Raw genomic sequence first — 25,358 nt, forward strand, 5'->3', positions numbered from 1 at the left:
ATTAATACGGTTTTAATATTTTAAACCTAAAACTATATTTGAAATAAAACAAAAAATGTAAAGCTATTTTAAGTGTGAAATTAAATCCACCAGTAGGTGGCAGCAAGTTACTGTTGTTAATAAGTGAGTCATTACGACTGAACCAAATCATTCAAACGGTTGATTCTTTCAGGAACGAAACACCCTAATGTTGCTCAGAGATGCATATTGGTATTATTTTTTTTCTTAGCGAAATGGAGCAAAAACATTCAATATTGTGTATCAAACGTACAAGTCGTAATATTCAATTATTTTTTTATTTAACTGCTGTATTAAACCAATATCACATTTGTAATCATGCTGCTTTTTGATCGCGTGATATTGGTTTACTGTATTAAATGATATAAATATTTACATTTCTGCCCCCAAATCTTGATTATTATTATTTTTTTAAATCATTCTAAATGCGTTTTAATAAATCATGCAGTAAAACTGAATCATGCAGTAAAAAAAGACTTCCTATTGCCTTAGCTAAACTTTAGCTGACTTACTACGTTAGCTCTCATTAGTCATGGATGTTAGCAGCAGAACAAATTAACTATAAATGTATTTTGGATAATTAGCTGTCAATTCGAGGCACAGGCAGCTTTAGTCTTTTGTTCATCACCTCTCATCTCCACACCAAGACAAACACAACTGGAAAGAGAGGGAGGGCTTCACTTCTGCGGCTCTTTGGCTGTCAGTGATGCACATGCGTCGATCCATATGTGCTATATAACCCTTCAGAAGAGGATTTCAGGTAATTTTGCTGAGCGGATCAAGTAAATATCCAGGTATGTAGTACTGTTTTTCCCCGGAAGTGATGCAACAGGTTCTTTGAATTCTGTGTAATAGGGCAAAACTCTGGACTTTGGGCAACTAGGAAACGCCCTTGTCAGAATGACCAGGAGCTTTTAGAAATGAGGACAATCCCAAAAATACTGAACATAACCACACAGTCATATTTACAATAGTTAGTTTTCTGATTTAAAGCATGTAATCGGTGTGAATGTGGTCTTTTTTTTTTCTTTTTTTTTTTTTGTTATTGATGAACACACACATATATATACAATAATCAATAACAAATATTCTTTATTCAATTTCACTTTCACATGTTGTTTTTCTTGTCACGGTGGTCCTTACGAATTTAGTTTGCATAAAAATGTTTAATGTATGCATGCATTAATGATCTGATTTGTCCAAACTTGGCTTCTGGTGAGATGAACGGTCACAATGTTCTGCAATAACAGAAGAAGAAAAAACAACAACTTTTTCTTAATGTGCAATCTTTTTGCAATTAATTCAGTGTCAATTAATTCTGATTTCTTTTTTGATTTGGTGGTTAATTATGACATGGACTTGTTTTCTTACAGATTTGCCTGTAAAATCATGTTTTATACATATGTGATACTGAATCTCACATGACCAGGAGCTGTTTTCTCGCAATCATTACTAATTTATGTTGCTTTTCAAATGAAAACATACTTGAAACCCAAACTGACCTGTCACTCCATCATAGGAGTACTGGGTTTCTCTTTTGAATCCAAGACACTCAGCTTGCTTCCAGTAGGTGTCCATGTCAGACTCTGTTGGGTTGCTCTCTCTCTCTGCGGAGCGAAGTAGTAGTGGTAGTAGTAGTAGTAGTAAACAGAATGTCATGGTATACATAATTTAACAGGATGTAATCTATGGATTTTGTGACTTACTGAAAAAGTACAGAGACTTTATGGTCTCATTTTTGAATTGGCTGATGAAGCTCATGGTGGTACAGTCAGGACAGGATGGCAAGAATTTGCATTCTGATATTGTGCCATTCTCTGTGGATCAAATACCAGCATAACATTCATTAGTGCTCAGAACCTGTGAGTTTTAGCTGAAATAAGCTTTTGTTAACTTACCATTAACATGAAAAGTATTATCTTTAACAGTTCCGTTGAAGTTGCTAAATTCACACTTTCCTTTTCTGAGAGGGAGAGAGATACCAGATTCAGAATGCTGGCCATCATAATGAGGAAATTCATTCAGATTAGCAAAACATGGAATAAACAGGAAAGTCTTACAGCATGTTTCCTTGACTGAGGGTTAAAGTATTTGCAAGAGTGCTGGGGCCAAACTCTACCCATGAGCTGTTCACCGTTTTCAAGATATCTGTAAATAACTGGTGATCAGCTATGCCTTCAAGGAAGATCCATTTACCCATGATCTATTTAGAAAAGAAATTGTGAAATATAAGCCCTTTATATCATTTCTAGTAGTGTTAATTTGCTGTAAAAGAATACATGCACTAAATAAAATATTAATATAATGCACTTACACTTTTATAGTCATCCTCCAGGGTTAGTGGTGTTATAAGATCCTTACAGTCTGGCAGAGATGCCTGACTCAAACAAAACAGGCCCAAAAGAGCAATCAAGACCACCGAAGACGACATTGTAGCACTCCAGAAGAGGATTTCAGATTATACTGCTGCATCACCTGGAGAACAAGTACTTTATATAGAACAGCTTATCACATATCATCATCTGGATGTCCTGAAGTGATGCAACAGTTTGCTTTTTTGTGAAGCCACTGCCAGTAAATCGAAATGAGTAAAATGGGTAAAATTGTGGACTTTATGGAACAGGTAAATCCTGAGGTTACACATTATGCAAATAACTGTGAAATAAAGTGATGTTCTTATTTTTCTTTTTATTGGTATAATCTTTAAGTACATGTTAAAAAAAAGAACATTTAGGAAATTGATAAACAAATAGCATTTTAAAAATATATTATTAATTATAGTATCCATAAAATATATTAAATCAAATTTACATTGCATTTTCATTTTTATTTAATTACAATAGAGTTTGTTCTGTAAATGACACTTTACTGATCTTCACAGATCCTTCCATCCATCAGTCCATTAAAAAAAAAAAAAAAAAAATTATGAATAAATCATATTTTGGAACCCAGTGGATCATTTTATGAGATTTGCTCTCTGCATCTTCACAATGAAAATACCATATTAATGTATCAACACTTCTAAATTCTAGCACAATATTATAATATTATAGTTGACAGACTCTGAACTGTAAATCATTAACATCAGTTCAGTTGTTGTTGTTTGTTTCATACTACATGGGGTTTTGAAGATAGCATTAAAAGGAGTTTTAGCAACTAAAACAGGAATGAGCAGAGATGGAAAATAAGTTGTTTGGTAAAAATGTATGTAACAACCCTATAAAGTTTTTTCATCTCGGAATTGAATCTCAGTACAATAGTTGTTATAAATCTTCTTACCAACTATTTAGTCACTTCCTTTGGTCAGAGATATGAAAGTCATGGAAAAAGTAATTTTGGGGTATGAGTGTGTAAATTTGGATGTGGAAAATATTAAAGTGATGGATAAGTTCCAGTAATCAGAAATAAAATGGGCAGTAGTAAAATAGGTCCGCTTTGAGTCACTGCACTGTTTAGACATGGACAGTCCAAGCGAAGAGGTTTATCTCTTTCGTTTTTTTCTTTGTGAATGATCTGGTCGATTGTTCTTTGCCCTTTCTGCTCACGAAGCTCCTGTTGACCGTAGTGAGAGATCAGAGAGATGTCACCGGGGCTGTAAGAGGACGGCTGAGGGCAGTCCAACCAATCAGTGGCCAGAAGCCAAGGGTATCCCTCTTCAGGGGCGGAGCCTGGGTGAGTAAATTTCCAGTAGGAATTGCCTTTGAAAACGTAGGTTGAACCTGATTTATATAAAGAATTAAAAAATCAGTAGTGCTTTAAAAACCTGCCACATACACACACACTCACAATACAGCATCATATGTATATTTTAACTACAGGTCTTGAAGCAACACACCCTTAAAGTCTGCAGCTTGTCTTGCTATGGTGACCGCATTACTGTGGTTGTGTGTAAAATATGTACAATTATTAGAAGCTATCAAACTGACAAAGTAAATCAAACATTATGATAGCGTATGTTCAGTCATTAAATAAAACATCATAATACAACATATATCATGTTAGATTTGCTAGAAAAATAGTAGTGTTATTGTTTCAGAGAAGGGGTTTTTACAGGTTAATTAGGCTTTCAAATAACATTCTTCAGCTGGGATGCTTTGCTGCTTTCATGACACTCAGCAGGTGCATGTGTGGCACCCAAGTGGTGGGTTTCGTTGTTCTAGACTCAATTACAACACCGACTACGTCACCCTGGGAATTTCACCCAGGGAATAATGGTCCAGTAAGGACGCAGGTTCGTTCCCACAAAGATAGAGCAGAGACGTGAATATAAAAAAAAATAACACTTTATTATAGCTAGCTAAAACTCCACACACGTCAATACACAAGGGGTTAATATGGCTCAAATCAAAAATAAAGTAAAAGAAAATAAAATAAATTATACAATCCAGAAAAAAAAAAGTTACTTGTTAGATGGCGAGGAGAAATAACAAACCTACCCAACTCCACTTCACTACACACTTCAAACGTACACTGATGTACTCACTGCACCACAAGCACACGTGCATTCAGGTGACGGAAAAGAAGAATTAAATCACTCAGTGAACAAGGGTACCCATTAACTTGGACCTAGAGTGGTCAGCACTCCTTCCTAGCCAATCCAACAAAAATTATACAAATTAACATCAAATTGTCACAAATAAAGTCAATAAAAAAAGGAAAGAGTCCAATATCAATTCAATACACACAAAAAATACAAAGTTAATCAAAGAGATACAAATAAACAAAACCACCAATTCAATCACCTACCCATAAACATTACACACACACACACACACACACACACTCCATAGGATCACACAAACTCACAACCATTCATACTTATTTCTCACACACACTTCCAACAATAAACGAACGCACTCACACAACTTACATCAGTTTATGTATTCATTCACACAATTCACTTATTCCATACAACCCCACAAACACAATCTCCCAGTTGAAACTGATTTGGCACCAATTTGCCACCTCAGCTGCTTCACCAGGCCAATAACATCGTTGCCGGACAAGTTCAAGGGTGCGTTCCACACCTTGATGGCCATGGTTTTGATGGAGTTGAGTCAGAACATCTTTCTTTAAAGTGGTTGGCAAAACCAACTGCAGTGCCTCCTCCTTACCATCGGGACGCATCACCCTTCTATACAAGACCCCATCTCGCTCTACCAAATGCTTCCACTGCCGTAAGAGGACCAAACCAGTTCTCGACAGCTTCCGTCGTTCTTCTGGACCAGGATATCTCCTGGATTTCCAAAATCTCATGACTTCGCTAATCACTGGGTCAGCAGCCTGTAAGGACACCAACTCCACAGGCGAATGGCCAGGGAACAGAGACATGGTACACTGGGTAGCTGCAGCTATAAGATCCACCCCCATTGCTCTCCTCAACACAGATGGTATCTTGGTGCCAGAGCCTAACCCCCCTACTGTCACTGGAGGATGCAACCTAGACAAGGCATCTGCATTTACATTACTCTTACCTGACCTATACTTAAGGTCGAAGTCAAAGGCAGCTAGTTGAGCAGCCCACCGCTGTTCCGTGGCACCCAGCTTAGCAGTGGCCAAGTGGCTGAGGGGATTATTGTCAGTGTACACTATACACCTATTCCCTAACAGATATTCTCTAAAGCGTTCGGTCATAGCCCACTTGAGTGCTAAAAACTCCAGTTTTCATGGAGCTGTAATTGGACAGGTTCCGCTTGTTAGGTCTAAGACTACGGCTGGCGTACGCAACAGGTCGCACCTTACCATCCTGTTCTTGCGAGAAGACTGCCCCGAGCCCTCCATGGCTCGCATCCACCTCGAGAACAAACGGTTTGGCAAAATCAGCGTATGCCAAAACGGGAGTCTTGGTAAGCCTACTCTTTAACACCTCAAAGTGGTCTTGACACTCTCTGGTCCAGGCACTAGAAAATGCCTCCTCTCACTGCCCTGGCCTATGCTTGCTTCCAGTCAATTCTCCTACTAGCCGATGTAGAGGGTAGTAGCTGACGAAGCCAAGAAATGAACGCAACTCTTTAATGGTAGAGGGTCGAGGCCACTGTATCACCGCCTCAATTTTACAAGGATCAGTCGCGATTCCTTCACTTGAAATAACATGGCCCAAATACTTTACCTCAGGCTGGAAAAAGGCACACTTCTCCAACTTCACCTTCAAATTCTCCCTCTCCAAACACCTGAACACTACTTCTAACTGCTCCAGGTAATGGCTAATAGAAGACGAAAATACTATGATGTCGTCCAAGTACAACAGAAGAGATTGACATTGTTGGTCTCCAAAGATCCGCTCCATTAGTCGCTGGAATGTAGAAGGAGCATTGCAGAGCCCGAATGGCATCAGATTCCACTCAAAGAGTCCAAACGGGGTGCAAAAAGCGGTCTTTGGCTGGTCTCCCTCACTGACGGGAACCTGATTGTAACCACTGGCCAAATCTAAAGTGGAGAACCAGCGGGCTCCCGACAGTGCATCCAGTGACTCCTCTATGCGGGGCAGTGGAAAAAGCATCTCTCCTGGTTTTAGCATTCAATTGACGGTAGTCAACGCATAAGCGTAGATTACCATCCTTCTTTTTCACCAGGACAATAGGGGACGCTTATGGGCTGCAACTCTCCCTAATGACCGGAGACTCCAGCAACTGGTTTATGTGTGCCCGGACTGTTTCATACTCTGAGGGGGGAATACGTCTGTGTCGCTGCCTCACAGGGGTATCATCTACAAACGGAATGTCGTGAGAGATGAGATTCGTACACCCCAAGTCACTTTCATTGACGGCAAAGATCGACTGATATTGCTGCAGCAAGACCCTAACCTTGCTCTGTTCCTCATCAGGTAATGAACCCAACTCAACCGCATCTATTTGTGCTTGCTCCACAGGGTGAGCAACTGGCAAACCTGCAGTAATTGTGTTAGACCGCACCTCTGTAACGCCTGCAGGTAAGCTAACCACATGTACACTACTTAAAGTGCCCAAAACCCTGCGTGGGAAAAGCACAACATTTAAAGTACCCACATTCACTATTGGTACATAAACTGTGCCTTTAACAATGCGAACCAATGCGGGCGAGACCAACAAATGTTCCGGTAAGCCAGACTCAGGGGGTTCAAGGAGTACTATTCCATCAGCAAATTGTTCTGAAAAGGTTGCCGCTATTAACGTATTAGTACCACCTATTACTCGCTGCATCCCAGGACCCCGCACCCTAACCCTCCCTGAACAACCAGAAGGATGAGTGTTTACTTGATGGCACTGTTGCAGGGCCTGCCTCACAAAAGGTACTCCAGCCACAGAGGGGAAATGAAAAAAAATGCGGTACCGTGCTGCCCAAACAACTGCTGATAACATCGCCCCAAGACATTCATCCCTAATATGCCAGGGGCTTGGACACAGATGCCTCCTGGGGGATCCTTAACCACCAAAATGCCACAGTTAGAAACCGCGTGCCCACATAATTCAACATCCAATTCCAAATAACCTATATATGGAATAGAAAGGCCATTTGCAGCACGCAATAGCAACCACTGGCAGGACTGCAAACGGTCTTGCCCCCATGGTTCAAAATGTCTACGGAAACAGGTTTCCGTAATCGTAGACACCATTGACCCAGTGTCTATTAAACAAGACACAACTAGACCACCTATATGTACATCTAAGTGGGGGCAAGAAGACACCAATTGTGGCAGATATCGTGAACTGTAATCTACCTTTGAGCCTAAAATGTAGCTCTAAAATGAGACCTACACCGACCCAACACATTCTCTGGCAATGTGTCCCGGTCTATGGCACCGCCTACATATAACAGGGCCACTACGAGCAGATTGAACACGAGATAAAGGTCCCTGCAACCTTGTGACGCTTTGAGTGAGCTGCTTCCGCTGTGCCCTAAACACAGCAGAGATGTGCCCAACACATTCTCTGGCAATGTGTCCCGGTCTATGGCATCGCCTACATATAACAGGGCCACTACGAGCAGATTGAACACGAGATAAAGGTCCCTGCAACCTTGTGACGCTTTGAGTGAGCTGCTTCTGCTGTGCCCTAAACATGTCTCTCAATTCACTCAATTCAGAGCATGGAGGTACACCACCAACCCCTGTACGTACACCTCCCTCCACCCCATACTGGAAGCCTTGAACCGATGGAACTGAATGGCTACGACCTCTAGCACCCCCTGGGGTCCCTTCTTGTTCCCATCGTATAGCTTCACTTTCCACTTCCAGTAAGGTGGAATTTGGCTGGCGACGAACGAGCTGCTTTAATTCTCGACGGAGGCTGCTCTCCTGTACATGTTCAACGAATTGATCCCGCAATAAAGAGTCAGAATTGGGAAGTCCATTGAGCGACTGCTGTTTAACCCTCTCTAGCAGACACATGAGTGCCAAAGAAAACTCCAATAGGGTTTCTCCCTCATCCTGTCTCCTAGAGAAAAATGCTTCTTGCAAAGCGACACAGGACTGGGAGCAACCGTACAATTCATGCAATGCAAAAATTATTTTCTCCGGGTCTTCCCGCTCTATCGCTGGGCGGTATCGAATTTCTTCCCGAGCTTCCCCTTCCAAATGATCAAATAAAAAGAAAGCACGATCGGCAGTGGACATATGACGAACCCTCATACAGGCCTCCGCTCATCAACCCATTCGTTTATACCCATTCCCGTTTTACCATTAAATTTGGGACACCTACGATCTCGTGGTATAAACACAAACCTCTCTGCAGCTGGAACCCCAGAATTTGCAAACGGAGGGTCAATCGGCAATGCTGGAAACGCATTTGATGGACCAGGTCTGGGTGCAGCTGCATCTGCGGTGGCCCGATCCTGCCTCAACTTCTCATTTTCAGCCTGCAACTGCAACACCTGATCTCGCAATTCACGTAATTTTTCATCCATACTTAAGGAATTAGTGAGACTTACCAAAAAACGGATGCCCGATGCACACCACCACCCTGCTTCAACAAAAAAAAAGGAGAAGAAAAGATATCACAACATTCACCCCACATAATACAGAAAAACAACCAACTTCACGTCTCAGCCCAAAAATCAATGTGGGACCCTGCCGACTACTCCAATAATGTGGCACCCAAGTGGTGGGTTTCGTTTTTCCAAGACTCACCCAGGGACTCACCCAGGGAATAATGGTCCAGTAAGGACAATATTTGCAGCAGCTATAGCTGATTTAAGAGACAAACGAAAGAAAAGAGCAAAACTGAGTATGCAAAGAAGTATAGAAAAGAAAGCCAATCAAATTTCAGTATGTAAATATTGCAGAGATATATTTGCTTTTGGTTACATTTTATGAATCGGAGATTTAGATCTTAGCTTCTTATGCAAAAGATAGACTTTTACAACGAGGTTTAGTGGGTTGTAACGAGTTACATTTACTTGAGTAATTTTTCGGGTAACTAATACTTTTCAGAGTATATTTAAAGATGGGTACTTTAGACTCTTACTTGAGTAAATTTTTGGGGAAAAATCTGTACTTTTACTTCGTTACTGTGAGCGACGCCCCTCGTTACTTTATCTTAATGCAATAAATGTTATAAATGCTTCAGTTTATTCCAAACCCGCCGTGTACTTTTCTCTGGGCAATGAGCGATGCCCATTCGCAAATGATTCATTCTTTTGAGTCTATTCTGTTCAAAGGCTTGATCAAACCAATTGGCAAACGAGTGAATTGGTTCATGAATCAGTTTGAATGATTTGTTCAGTTCCCTGCCGCACGCGCTGAGCGTCTGAAGCGGTTCACTCAGAGTTGTAACGTTTAAGAGCATCAGCAGCGTTTAAAACGGGGCTATGGAACTGCACTGAATTGACAGCAAATCTGCAAAGGCTATTATTTGCTTGTGATGAAGATCCTTATTAGATGAACGCGTGTGCTGTCTACTGTTTAACAGGTAATAACTTGGGCTACATTCGATACCTGTACAAGATACCACTATGACATTAGTTTGTTGTACGTGTGTGACAGAGGGGAGTCAAGTTGAATACAGCTTCCAAAAGACAAAAAATAGCCGATTAAGATTTTATTAATTTTAATACAATCACACCGATGCGAGTATGTTCAGCAAGTCATATCATCAGCTTCTAAATTCAGATCTGTGATCGCTTGCTGGCGCTGAGCCAGAGACAGACGCGTTTTTACAGCGCTGCGCATTAACCAATCACACACAGTTCTGTTGAGCTTTTGAATGCAATGGCCAATCAGAGGTGTTCCGATGAGTCATCGCTAAAACGCCGGTGCTTCCTTCACTCGCTCATTGACTGAATAACTCTTTCTGGCGAATTCTCTCGTCGGAAACAACGATGTGCAGATGTGTGTACGAATCTATAATTAAGATATTGATTCCACAGTGTTAACAGTTTCAGTGATTTTAATGGGAGTTTCTGAGAGTGATTAAAATCTAGACTATTAAAGATCATTTTCACTGACAATTTAAATGTTATTTGCTCTCTTTCTGAACAATGAAAGATAAGTAGCAATATTTATATCACATTAACATTCAATGTTAAATTCACATTTAATATAAAGTCAGTCATATTAAAAATGTTATGGCATGAGACCTATATTTGTTACTTAAGTAAAAAGACAGGATTTTATAATAAATTAAAATAGTACTAAATAAAAATAGGCTCCGTATATATGACCCAAAGTAACTAGTAACTAACTACTTGAGTAGATTTTTTATCCAATACTTTTTTACTCTTACTCAAGTAACTATTCAAGACTAGTACTTTTACTTTTACTTGAGTAAATATTTCTAGAATTACTTTTATTTTACTTGAGTAAGGTTTTGGGGTACTCTATCCACCTCTGGGTTTAACACAGTAAGACATCAATATTACTTATGACATGAATGTTGCAAGCACTTTAACGATACAATCACAAAAGATGATAATGGGAGTCAGACCTCCAGTGCGTCGCTGTCCCAGATGAACGATGGGTTTCAGACTGTCCTTATGCTCCTTTAGGTGAGGCAGGTAGATGTAGGCATTAGGCTGTGAAGGCAACAAGCGCCGAAGGACCCTCTCTTCTAATAAAGCTAAAATTGCAGATAAAATACTGAATAACTGTACAGACGCGAATATTACAGCAAGAAACGTGCTTGGACTCACCTGAGGAGTTACTGATTGTGAGATTCGATGGAGCAATGCTGCGGTTTTGAAGTTGACCAAGCACTTTAAGCAGCTCTTGGGATAAGACCTCTCCTCGTTGTTCTGCCCGCAGTAACCTCTCGTTAGGGCTGCTCCGATCACGATCGGCCGATCGTTATGCTCATCTCGTCAGTAAAGCCGGTTCTCTAATCAGCGGTAAATTCCATCAGGTGCGTGATTTCACATAGAGCAGCTGTTACTACACAGAGCCGTTGTTAACTGAGAAGATGCGCAAATAAACGCTGAAAATGAACGTGGATTTGCGCATCTTCTCGATCAATATGTGCTATATAACCCCTCAGAACTTCAAAAGAGGATTTCAGGTAATTTTGCTGAGCGGATCAAATAAATATGTAGTAGGGGAGAACCGGGGCGAAAGTAACATGGGACGAAAGTAACAAAGCGATTTTCTCCAAACCTCTTTCTGCATTTGCATTCCCAGCTATGACAGCATATTCAGCATGCAATCCTTGACGGAGCTGAGAAATATCATGTGATTTCCTCATCGTTTCCCGAAGTTAGGTCCGTAAAACTGTTTTCGAGTACAAAAAGTAAATTGTTGAAGCTGTATTTTTTTTTTTTTTTATTAGTCGTGTTGTTTTTCTTGTTTCATGTGTCAAAGTAATGATCAATCTACAGGTTATTTAGTGCTTCAACACATCCGAAAGTTTGCATTTTAAATTTTTTTAAATATAAAATTAAATCGAGTTTAAATGTCAGGAGTTCCTGTCGGGACGAAAGTAATTACTTTTGTTGTTACTTTTGTCCCGCGACAGTCACAAAAAGTATTTATTTTGTTCCAGTGCAAGCTATATTGTGAATTTCTGTGTCTTGCATCATTTCTTACAAATGTTAATGTCATATTATACCTAAAGAATATGTCTTTTATCCAGATGTTTTTGAGGGGTGTTTCTGGACATAGACGAACATCTCTCTCTGGGCAGCTGCTACGTCACATTTATATTTAGGTTTTAACCATATCTTAGCTTTTACACCTCCACCTGTGAATTTGCAGTGTTTCCAGATGTTTTAATGCACATTTTCAATTTATGCATAAAAAAAACTGGATGGAAACATAAATAGTCCTTTTTATGTTTAGTCCTTATTATGCTAATGTGATAAAAATTTTATATTGTGTATTCTGTAGAATTTTTTTATTATTATATAAAAAATACATTGAAATTTACAAAAAAAAATACAGTCAGGTTTTAAGACATTTGATGAAACTTAAACTTAAATTTTAAATGAAAATATGAAAATGTAATTTAATAATTTTTTTGCAAAGATAAAGGACAAAATTTGTTTGCAGTTATTTATCAACAAGGTCACAATCATGTATACTTAAGAAAAATAAGACTAACAGAAAAAAATCTAGCTTATATTGTTGTTACTTTTGACCCACCTGTGTGTTACTTTCGTCCCAACCGATGGGGTCGAAAGTAACAATATTCAACTTATGTTCAAAGTGAAAGTCTTTCTACATTTCTACAAAATACCACCTGGTATTGTTAGACCACACCTCTGAGTTACTGGCCACAGCAGAAATATATCTCTGTATACAACATTATCTTTTAAAATGAAGTCCATCCATCCATCATCTTCCGCTTATCCGGGGCCTGGTCGCGGGGGCAACAGTCTAAGCAGAGACACCCAGACTTCCCTCTCCCTAGCCACTTCTTCCAGCTCTTCCGGGAGGACCCCGAGGCGTTCCCAGGCCAGCCGGGAGACATAGTCCCTCCAGCGTGTCCTAGGTCTTCCCCGGGGCCTCCTCCCGGTGAGACGTGCCTGGAACACCTCCCTGGGAAGGCGTCCAGGAGGCATCCGAAATAGATGCCAGAGCCACCTCAGCTGGCTCCTCTCGATGTGGAGGAGCAACGGCTCTACTCTGAGCTCCTCCCGAGTGACCGAGCTTCTCACCCTATCTCTAAGGGAGCGCCCAGCCACCCGACGGAGAAAGCTCATTTCGGCCGCCTGTATCCGGGATCTTGTCCTTTCGGTCATGACCCACAGCTCATGACCATAGGTGAGAGTAGGAACGTAGATTGACCGGTAAATCGAGAGCTTTGCCTTACAGCTCAGCTCCTTCTTCACCACGACAGACCGGTACAGCGACCGCATTACTGCAGAAGCTGCACCGATCCGTCTGTCAATCTCATGTTCCATCCGTCCCTCACTCGTGAACAAGACCCCAAGATACCTGAACTCCTCCACTTGAGGCAGGAACTCTCCACCAACCTGAAGTGAGCAATCCACCCTTTTCCGACTGAGAACCATGGCCTCGGACTTGGAGGTGCTGATTCTCATCCCAGCCGATTCACACTCGGCTGCAAACCGTCCCAGTGCACGCTGAAGGTCCTGGTCTGAGGAGGCCAACACGACAACATCATCCGCAAAAAGCAGCAACGAAATCGTATGGTCCCCAAACCGGACACTCTCCGGCCCTTGGCTGCGCCTAGAAATTCTGTCCATAAAAATTATGAACAGAACCGGTGACAAAGGGCAGCCCTGCCGGAGTCCAACATGCACCGGGAACAGGTCTGACTTACTGCCGGCAATGCGAACCAAGCTCTTGCTCCGGTCGTACAGGGACCGAACAGCCCTAAATAGGGAGCCGCCGACCCCATACTCCCGGAGCACCCTCCACAGGATGTCGCGAGGAACACGGTCGAATGCCTTCTCCAAGTCCACAAAACACATGTGGACTGGTTGGGCAAACTCCCATGAACCCTCAAGCACCCTGGAAAGGGTATAGAGCTGGTCCAGTGTTCCACGACCGGGACGAAAACCACACTGTTCTTCCTGAATCCGAGGTTCCACTATCGGCCGAATTCCGGTCTGCCAGTCCAGATGTACTGTCCCCAACCGCCATGCAATGTTGCAGAGACGTGTCAGCCAAGACAGCCCCACAACATCCAGCGACTTGAGGTACTCGGGGCGGATCTCATCCACCCCCGGTGCCTTGCCACCAAGGAGCTTTTTAACCACCTTGATGACTTCAGCCTGGGTGATGGACGAGTGCCCCTCCGAGTCTCCAGCCACTGCTTCCTCAACGGAACACAAGTCGGTGGGATTGAGGAGATCCTCGAAGTATTCCTTCCACCGCCCGACGATATCCCCAGTTGAGGTCAACAGGTGCCCATCTCTACTGTAAACAGTGTTGGTAGGGCACTGCTTCCCCCTCCTGAGGCGTCGAACAGTTTGCCAGAATCTCTTCGAGGCCAACCGATAGTCTTTCTCCATGGCCTCACCGAACTCCTCCCAGGCCCGAGTTTTTGCCTCCACGACTACCCGTGCTGCAGTCCGCTTGGCCTGCCAGTACCTGTCGGCTGTCTCAGGAGTACCACAAGCCATCCAGGCCCGATAGGACTCCTTCTTCAGCTTGACAGCATCCCTTACTTCCGGTGTCCACCACCGGGTTCGGGGATTGCCGCCTCGACAGGCACCGGAGACCTTACGGCCACAGCTCCGAGCAGGCGCAGCAACAATGGAGGTGGAGAACATGGTCCACTCGGACTCAATATCTCCAAACTCCCTCGGGATCTGGTCGAAGCTCTGCCGGAGGTGGGAGTTGAAGATCTCTCTGACAGGGGGCTCGGCCAAACGTTCCCAACAGACCCTCACAGTACGTTTGGGTCTGCCGAGTCTGTCCAGCTTCCTCCCCCGCCATCGGATCCAACTCACCACCAGGTGGTGATCAGTTGACAGCTCCGCCCCTCTCTTCACCCGACGGCCCCACGTCACTCCTTCGGGCTGAGCCCGGCCGGACCCCATGGGGGAAGGCCCGGCCACCAGGCGCTCGCATACGAGCCCCAACCCCGGGCCTGGCTCCAGGGTGGGGCCCCGGCTGCGCCATGCCGGGCGACGTCACGGTCCTTGATTTAAGTTTCGGCATAAGGGGTTTTGTGAACTGTTCTTAGTCTGGCCCGTCACCAAGGACCTGTTTGCCTTGGGAGACCCTACCAGGAGCATATAGCCCCAGACAACATAGCTCCCAGGATCATTCGGGTACTCAAACCTCTCCACCACGATAAGGTGACAGTTCAAGGAGAGGTTAAAATGAAGTTTTTCAGAAAAATGGTACTTTCGCCCCTGCTCTCCCCTACTGTTTTTCCCCTGAAGTGATGCAACAGGTTCTTTGAATTCTGTGTAATAGGGCAAAACTTTGGGCAACTAGGAAACGCCCTTGTCAGAATGACCAGGAGCTTTTAGAAATGAGGACAATCCCAAAGATACTGAACATAACCACACAGTCATATTTACAATAATTAGTTTTCTGATTTAAAGCATGTAACAGGTGTGGATGTGATATATATATATATTTTTTTGGTTATTATTGAACACACACACACATACAATAATGAATAACAAATATTCTTTATTCAATTTCACTTTCACATGTTGTTTTTCTTGTCACGGTGGTCCTTACGAATTTAGTTTGCATAAAAATGTTTAATGTATGCATGCATTAATGATCTGATTTGTCCAAACTTGGCTTCTGGTGAGATGAACGGTCACAATGTTCTGCAATAACAGAAGAAGAAAAAACAACAACTTTTTCTTAATGTGCAATGTTTTTGCAATTAATTCAGTGTGAATTCATTCTGATTTCTTTTTTGATTTGGTGGTTAATTATGACATGGACTTGTTTTCTTACAGATTTGCCTGTAAAATCATGTTTTATACATATGTGATACTGAATCTCACATGACTAGGAGCTGTTTTCTCGCAATCATTACTAATTTATGTTGCTTTTCAAATGAAAACATACTTGAAACCCAAACTGACCTGTCACTCCATCATAGGAGTACTGGGTTTCTCTTTTGAATCCAAGACACTCAGCTTGCTTCCAGTAGGTGTCCATGTCAGACTCTGTTGGGTTGCTCTCTCTCTCTGCGGAGCAAAGAAGTAGAATAAGTAAATAGAATGTCATGGTATACATAATTTTAAGAGGATGTAATCTATTGATTTTGTGACTTACTGAAAAAGTACAGAGACTTTATGGTCTCATTTTTTAATTGGCTGATGAAGCTCATGGTGGTACAGTCAGGACAGGATGGCAAGAACTTGCCATCTGTTATTGTGCCATTCTCTGTGGATTAAATACCAGCATAACATTCATTAGTGCTCAGAACCTGTGAGTTTTAGCTGAAATAAGCTTTTGTTAACTTACCATTAACATGAAAAGTATTATCTTTAACAGTTCCGTTGAAGTTGCTAAATTCACACTTTCCTTTTCTGAGAGGGAGAGAGATACCAGATTCAGAATGCTGGCCATCATAATGAGGAAATTCATTCAGATTAGCAAAACATGGAATAAACAGGAAAGTCTTACAGCATGTTTCCTTGACTGAGGGTTAAAGTATTTGCAAGAGTGCTGGGGCCAAACTCTACCCATGAGCTGTTCACCGTTTTCAAGATATCTGTAAATAACTGGTGATCAGCTATGCCTTCAAGGAAGATCCATTTACCCATGATCTATTTAGAAGACAAAAGAAATTGTGAAATATAAGCCCTTTATATCATTTCTAGTAGTGTTAATTTGCTGTAAAAGAATACATGCACTAAATAAAATATTAATATAATGCACTTACACTTTTATAGTCATCCTCCAGGGTTAGTGGTGTTATAAGATCCTTACAGTCTGGCAGAGATGCCTGACTCAAACAAAACAGGCCCAAAAGAGCAATCAAGACCACCGAAGACGACATTGTAGCACTCCAGAAGAGGATTTCAGATTATACTGCTGCATCACCTGGAGAACAAGTACTTTATATAGAACAGCTTATCACATATCATCATCTGGATGTCCTGAAGTGATGCAACAGTTTGCTTTTTTGTGAAGCCACTGCCAGTAAATCGAAATGAGTAAAATGGGTAAAATTGTGGACTTTATGGAACAGGTAATTCCTGAGGTTACACAATATGCAAATAATTGTGAAAATAAAGTAATGTTCTTATTTTTCTTTTTATTGGTATAATATTTAGGTACATGTAAAAAAAAAAAAGAAAGAAAATTGAGGAAATTGATAAACAAAAATTGCGTTTTTAAAATATATTATTAATAATAATAGTATCCATAAAATATATTAAATCAAATTTACATTGCATTTTCATTTTTATTTAATTACAATACAGTTTGTTCTGTAAATGACACTTTACTGATCTTCACAGATCCTTCCATCCATCCGTCCATTTTTTTTAAAGCAAATAAAACTACAAATAAATCATATTTTGGAACCCAGTGGATCATTTTATGAGATTTGCTCTCTGCATCTTCACAATGAAAATACCATATTAATGTATCAACACTTCTAAATTCTAGCACAATATTATAAAATTATAGCTGACAGACTCTGAACTGTAAATCATTAACATCAGTTCAGTTGTTGTTGTTTGTTTTATACTACATGGGGTTTTGAAGATAGCAATAAAAGGAGTTTTAGCAACTAAAACAGGAATGAGCAGAGATGGAAAATAAGTTGTTTGGTAAAACCGTATGTAACAACCCTATAAAGTTTTTTCATCTCGGAATTGAATCTCAGTACAATAGTTGTTATAAATCTTTTTACCAACTATTTAGTCACTTCCTTTGGTCAGAGATATGAAAGTCAAGGAAAAAGTAATTTTGGGGTATGAGTGTGTAAATTTGGATGTGGAAAATATTAAAGTGATGGATAAGTTCCAGTAATCAGAAATAAAATGGGCAGTAGTAAAATAGGTCCGCTTTGAGTCACTGCACTGTTTAGACATGGACAGTCCAAGCGAAGAGGTTTATCTCTTTCGTTTTTTTCTTTGTGAATGATCTGGTCGATTGTTCTTTGCCCTTTCTGCTCACGAAGCTCCTGTTGACCGTAGTGAGAGATCAGAGAGATGTCACCGGGGCTGTAAGAGGACGGCTGAGGGCAGTCCAACCAATCAGTGGCCAGAAGCCGAGGGTATCCCTCTTCAGGGGCGGAGCCTGGGTGAGTAAATTTCCAGTAGGAATTGCCTTTGAAAACGTAGGTTGAACCTGATTGATATAAAGAATTAAAAAATCAGTAGTGCTTTAAAAACCTGCCACATACACATATTCACAATACAGCATCATATATATATATATTTTTTAACTAAAGGTCTTGATGCAACACACCCTTAAAGTCTGCGGTCCTTTCTCTATCGTTCTCATTCTCCATGATAATCCCATTCACTCCTTCTTCAATGAGCTCTCTCCAGACTTTGCTTTCCTCTCCTTTCTTTTCATCTTCTCTCACAGACCCCCACACCACACCCTGCTTTGGGTCCCAGTGCAATCCTTGCCCCATTCCTTCTGTGTCCTCAGAAGCCAGAGTAGACAGAGGCTGAGGGAAACCCTCTTGGAGTGACAGATCCTTAAACAGCCAAACCTGGGAACCTGCACATGTATGTTGAGTAGAGTGGTGTCAAGTCTTTGGTGTAACTGATGAAAACTTGCAAATAAAATAGCAAGGATGTAAGTGAAATTATAAGTTTTTTTTTTTTACAGTTAAGTGCAAATAGCCCATCTTTGGTTGCAAAGGCTATTTAGTCTAGCTCTGCCTACCAGACAATATAACAAAAAAACCCATCTGGCAACAGGAATAGTTGTGTGGAAAGTAAGGATAGTGGATTTACTCGAGTTTGAATCCACTTTTATTGATCCAGTTCTTTGCATAACACAGATCCAAAGTTGGATGTTGTGTTTCCGTGTTGTACATGTGCTGTTTTATAACTGTACTATAATACATTATGGTGCAAATAGTATCCGCTTCTTAGTAACATCCAATACCATTTACACCAAGTGAAAAAAGGATCCTACTACTATTTACATGTTGTAATTTACTACTATTTACCCAGTTTACATTTAGACTGGTCATATTTTTATTTTCTGCACTGGGGCCAAGTAAAATAAATCTCTTCAAATTACATAACTTTCAAAAGTGTGGTGCTCAGTTGTTTGTGATGTGATTGTGCTGGGAAACTGACCACTGATAAAGAGGATGGCATGATCCGTGTGTCTTTCCAGAACCGCACGCAGTGGAGGAAGTGAAGAAGGAAGAGCTGACCAAAGTCTCTGTACAGGAACAGCCCTGAACGACACCAGACCACCTCTGCTCACCCTCCACATGTGCTGTCCTACAAAATCATTAAGGAAAGGTAAGATAGACATAAGAATTTAGAGAAATATATATATATATATATATATATATATATATATATATATATATATATATATCATTTGCATATATGGTGACACTGGCTGGATGGATAAAGATAGTTACAATAACAAGAGTACTTAGAAGATGGAAACACTAAAAGTGGAAGAAGTGTTAATATATTAAATAACTCTGTAATTTAGTTAAAAGTATCTACCTTTAAAGAAGAAGATCTCTCCACGAATCTTAGTAACTGCATCAAAACTGGTGTTACAGCGATCCACAGAACTTAAAACAAAGAGAGACATTTCATCAAATAAATGATTTTCTCTTCAGTTGCATGCATCGAACATCTTAACAAACTTGTTTTGATTAATAAAAAATAAAACAACAAAGAAACATGACTTTGAATATTTAAAGGTATAATTTACCCAATAAAGAAACAAACTTGGAAGTCTATGGCTATAGGCAACTGTTTTTCCATCATCCTTCCATATTATGACAGAAATGTTTTATTTTGGGGTTGTTAGTTTTCACGCTACGTGAAAGTCTAATCCTCGGTCATTTAGTTTAAAATTAGTTTCTCCAGTTATTCCTATAAAATCTGTCCAGATTTGTATGTGTATTCCCGCACTTGTCACAATAAAGAACATGCATTAGTATATAAGCTTGATTTTGAATTGATGTTCAATTCAAAAGGTTTAAGTGATCCTTTCTTACCTGTCCAAATGGCTTTGAGCGTGTCTGTACATATGTGTGAGTCTGTGTACACCTCCGTGTCGGTGACGCAGTTGAGCCTCCGTCACAAGAAGAGGTTTCTCAGTTGGATCATGGTTTCCCCTCTTACCTGAATTCACAAACAGACACACACACAGAAGAGATACTTTGAGTAACTGCCAAACAGAGATTCCAACAAGACATTTAATGACAGTTACCATAAAGGGCTGTGATGTGTTGAAGGTCATGGTGTCCCAGGCTGAAGTGTAGCGGGTCTCCCAGGGGCCCCTGGTAGTATGGACGCATTACAGATTGGCGTGCGGATGAATGGGTCAGTCCGAGGGCATGACCAAGCTCGTGCACCAGCACTGTGAACAGATCTGTGCCCTCTGTTGCTGTGCACACATGCACACATTGAATTAGGCTATTGTCAATACTGTATTTGGAGATACAGAGTGAGAACTGATATGCATTTTACATAAGTAGTTAGCTATAAAGATCTCACTGATTACATGACAAGCTATCAGAATGTCATCTTCCTTTTTTTCCATAGATATATAATGAACTGCTCCAATTAGCATATTTTTTGTTCAGTTTTGGCCTCTTAATTAATACAAGCTCCATATTTTCCTTACGTATAGAATATGATACTCGACAAAAAGTATTCTAGTTTTTTCCATTTCTTAAATATATATTTTGTCTAACGCTTTAAGAACCTTTAATATACCATTATTTTTGTTTTTTATTTTTTACATCAAATGTCAGGCTACTAGGTTAATTTTGCTTATCTTCCCATATTTTACAACAAGAGAAGTAAGCTAATCTTTAGATAAAAAAAAAAAAAGACTTAATAAGTATGAACATTTGTCTTTAATATAAATTCGTAATACTTAAATTCACTTGTAGCAAAAAAAAAAAAAAGTTTTTATTTTTGGACATTGCATGAAAACTATTGGCCTGTACTGTCCTGATGGGTTTTACTTTAGCTGATTGTTTTGCAGAATTACCTGGTTGTCTGAAGGCCCATTCCTCCTCTGCATCCAAGTGAACTCCACCAGCCCTGTCTGGATCGGATGGAAAGAAGGCATGGCCAACAGATCCACCTGCTCCATCAAAGGGATATCCGTCTCCATGGGGACCGCGCAAGAAATCTATCTGGAGATCCGCCCCCTCTGGTCCTCGCACCTATTTGAAATAGTTCAAAACATAGTCTGTGAATTTACATGAACACAAAAGTATTCAAAAGCACCAGCTTTTACTAAGTAAGCAGAACCTCATGGAACTCAAGTAATGTTGGATCGGCCCACACTCTGAGTGCATAGTACACAAGGGAGCGAATCATTTCACGGGACAGTTTAGAGGATGCCGGGTAAGAACGCAGCCTGAGAAAAAACAAAGAATAAAGGTGTTTTTAATACTTTTCTTTGCTGTGATACTGTGTACTAACCATCAACTATGTGAAAGCAGGATGGAAAAGCAGGAAGAAAAACACAACTGGTAAAATAATCAGGCTAACCTCCAGTTGATATTTCTTCTTGTCCAGGTAGAAGCTGCTCTTTTCATTCTTTGATTTTGCATATCACTGTGTAGTGTCGATGTCTGAATGGTTTGGTCATCATCATCTGGAAGTGAGCAGCGGGGTGTCTGCATCAGTTGAACAGTCTCTTCATCTGTGACAGGAAGGTGAGGGTAAAGACAAAGGCACAACAGAAGAGAAATAAGATTTAGATTTAAAAGAGTGGGTGACATTATTGTTTTCATACCTAACACTCCTGTGTCATCCAAACCAGCAAACCTCTGCATTTTCTTCACTGCTTGAGTGACCGCAGTCCAGGCCTGTAACTGGCCTGTAGAGGGATCAGGGGGTGGGAGGTATCCATACTTTGTGAGCCAATCCTGCCAAACAGAACAACATGAATCCATAAAAGATATATTCAAATACACTACCATTGAACGTTTTGAAAGAAATGTATGCTTTATTCAGCAAGGATGCAATCGATTGATCATAAGTGACAATAAATATTTCTACACTGTTAAAAAAATAATTCTGTTCCAAATAAATGTTGACAAATTCAACTACTTTAACTCTGGGAAAAATCTATTTGACCATGGCGCAACTTTTTATCTTTTCAACACTGATAATAAGGTTGCTTGAGCACCTACGCAGCATATTCAGCTTTTCCATCAGAGTAATAAATTACATTTTAAAATATGCTCTATTAGAAAATTTTAATTTGATTTTAAATTGTTATAATATTTCACAATATTAATGGGATATTTCTGATTTTAAAAAATGCAGCCTTGGTAAGCATGCTCCTTTCAAAAACAATTTAAAAAGAACTGACCCCAGTCTTTTGAACAGTAGTTGCACATTCTGCATTTTTAATTATTAAAAATAAATTAATTTAGATTACAATATATATATATATATATATATATATATATATATATATATATATATATATATATATATATATATATATATATATATATATATTATTATATATTATTATTATTATTTTTTTTTTTTTTTTTAATTGCATTGAAAAGTGTTCAAATTAACCATGAAAGCAATATAAAAATGCCATTTGCAACCACGTTAAGTTCTATAACATGACAATTAAAACAAATTAGTGATAGGGAGTGTGATGTCCCCAAAAATGCAAACTCATTTCATGGGCAGAACAGATTATTATGTTTTTCTTAAAAATTATGTAAATAAACTTGAGGAAATGTGCACAAATGAATCATGCACATTAAGAAGCATATAGGGTATCATATAAGCAATTTCATATTGACCTTTAATGGAACACTACAACACTGAAAAATCTTTTCCAACTGCATGTAAACGTCATGTAAAACCTCCAAACACATTCTCACCACAAGTTTGATGCTCTCATCTTCTGTGGGTAAGACAGTGGGTAAAACAGTAGACGTAACCGTGCTCTCCAAAGTGGTTGGCAATGCATCTTTATCACCTGTTCCATAAACTTCCACTGTACGTCCACACATGCAGAAGACAACCGCTGTCCAAAACATCTCCATCATACTGAGAGTGTATATAATATCATATGCTTGGAAGAATAGAACTATGTAAAAATACAGCTGATAGAGATATGCAAATCCCGGTCCTCCTTAGTCAAGTGATTTCAATGACGTCATCTTTGCCGAATCAGAGATGGTGGCCTCTCTTGTGTTGAGGAATTGTGGGATTGATTCCAGCACTGTAAATGCAGTTTGCAGTGGTGATTATACAAGACTGTTTTCTAGAGTATTCTAACCAACAACAACAACTTTATATAAGAAGATAAATTAAATCACTAGCACAATCTCATAAATGTGAGACTAATTTACTTTGCTACACTGCCGACTGCTTTGGTTGTAAAGCTGCATGATTGAATTGCAGATGGCTAGTATCAAAGAGAAACAAATGAAGAGGTTACAGAGGTTTTATGTGTTTCATTTTAAAGGAAAAGCTGACAAGCACAACGGATGTGACTAGGATGTGAAGCTTTAATTAAATTGGCAGGTGCAATTTCATTAAAGGAATGAGACAACATGGGAGACGGCGGGTTAAAAGAGTAGGAGGGAAAGGGGAATGGGGCATGGAAAAGAAGAGTTATGGAATAATGGAATAATGGAATTAAAGGAAAACTGCCAGAGGACAAATACAGAGGACAGTGTACGAAGGGGAGGGAGACTGACGGGAAAAAGGGGAAGAGATCTCAATAAATTAGAATGTCGCGGAAAAGTTCATTTCAGTAATTCAACTCAAATTGTGAATCTCTTGTATTGACATCGGCATGTCATTTATGATATGCAATTCAATCTCTCAATCTTAACTTTTCAAAATTATTTTTTTTATTATTATTAGTAGTAGTATTAATAACAACAATATATTAAATTATTAACTGTTTTGGGGCGAAAAGTACTGTAACTGTTTCAGCATTATAATTTCATTTGTTTCATATTTATTTTCAATAACAACTTTGTTTTGCTCTGTTTACATGTGATTTTGTTTCATATTCAATATCAGCTTGTTTGTCTTGCTCTGTTTACATGTGATCTGAAGACATGTACTCAATACTCTGTACTCTATAATATGATGATATGTCTAGAATTTTAGAATGTTTTAAACTCCGTATAGACATCAATTACTAATCTGCATTATGTAGGCTACATGAAGTTATACTGTTATCATTTACAATTATTACATGATATGACTATAATACAGAAACAAGAACGAACAAGAAATAACAAGAAAGAAAAAACATCAGTCTTTGTACTTCTGGCTTAACTGTAAATGGATTTATGTTTTATTTGATGCAGGTAAAAGATTTCAAAAGCTTCAAGCTAAACATTTTCCAAAAACATGAGCAAACACGAAAAAGCATTACATGCCTGCATTCATTCAACAGTATAATTTTAATTCAGTTTTCAGTGTTCTACAACAATAAGAAAAACTTACAAAAAGTTACAGTTTATGTAATGAATGTTGCTATTCGTAATGGGACGTGCTTACCTTGCTTCACAACTTCGTTCCTGCTTTGCACTCGCCTGCTCTGTCCCGCTGCCTTCCTTCTCTGTTCCTGAACAGATGTGTTCCTCTCATCTCCTCAAATCCCCCCCCACCCCTTCTGCCTCTGCACTCACACAATAGACTTCTAATACCCCCTCAATAACGTACCCACCCTCCTCTGCTAAGTGCATCGGGCATTTGCTCACTCTTTCTCTGTGCTTGGAAGATACCAGTGTGAAAAATCCTCTTTATATCCAGCGAGGAGATTTAGAGACATACTTAGTTGCACATGTCCATTCACGCTCTGTCAAATTTCCTATACTTCATGCTCAAACCACTCAAATGTCTTATAGATTTCATCACCTGCTAATGGAGGAAACACTAATGTGATTCTGAATACAGTATGAACACTTACATATTTATATATGGATCCTTAAATGTGAGATCTAAGTCAACTACCGGATTAGGGTTTCACTTTATCTTTGGCCTTGTGTGTAGTTGTGGATATGTTGGGATTAAATCCTCTTAACGGAAGGATTAAAAAAAAATTAAAACGAAGATTTGAACAGATCTAGCTAAATGCATTGTGCTGTCTGGTCCTCTATATGTCATATCGGATTGAAATAGGCCTACACAACTTCTTTGTGACAATTTCTGTATTTAAATGTAAATGTTTGTTGGCACATATAAAAATTTATGAAATCCTGGGATTTTTGTGCAGGGGATAACTTGTTCATCATGGCAGAAAGCAAGAGGGAAAGCACATTTCCAGATGGCCTATCTGACTTTTTCGCTGGATAATACTGTGGGGA

The 25,358-nt window shown here is 39.8% G+C and overlaps 1 protein-coding gene across 1 annotated transcript; it reads right to left on the minus strand.

Annotated features, from left to right (window-relative positions):
• Positions 1–1,095: 1,095 nt before the first annotated feature.
• Positions 1,096–24,633, minus strand: LOC127971664 (matrix metalloproteinase-17-like). The gene is made up of 18 exons (XM_052574848.1): positions 24,550–24,633; positions 22,908–23,251; positions 21,791–21,923; positions 21,544–21,697; positions 21,301–21,409; positions 21,035–21,212; positions 20,246–20,422; positions 20,031–20,157; positions 19,528–19,598; positions 19,141–19,290; positions 18,290–18,550; positions 17,730–18,169; positions 16,752–16,912; positions 16,493–16,635; positions 16,331–16,395; positions 16,139–16,249; positions 1,521–1,625; positions 1,096–1,256 (listed from the first exon to the last, which is right to left on the minus strand). Exons 2-12 carry the CDS (start codon positions 23,073–23,075, stop codon positions 17,823–17,825), a joined length of 1,875 nt encoding a protein of 624 aa, XP_052430808.1. The 5' UTR covers positions 23,076–23,251; positions 24,550–24,633; the 3' UTR covers positions 1,096–1,256; positions 1,521–1,625; positions 16,139–16,249; positions 16,331–16,395; positions 16,493–16,635; positions 16,752–16,912; positions 17,730–17,822.
• Between the last annotated feature and the right edge of the window lie 725 nt (positions 24,634–25,358).

Source organism: Carassius gibelio, chromosome B14 (genome assembly GCF_023724105.1).
Source record: "Carassius gibelio isolate Cgi1373 ecotype wild population from Czech Republic chromosome B14, carGib1.2-hapl.c, whole genome shotgun sequence".
Lineage (NCBI taxonomy): Eukaryota > Metazoa > Chordata > Actinopteri > Cypriniformes > Cyprinidae > Carassius > Carassius gibelio.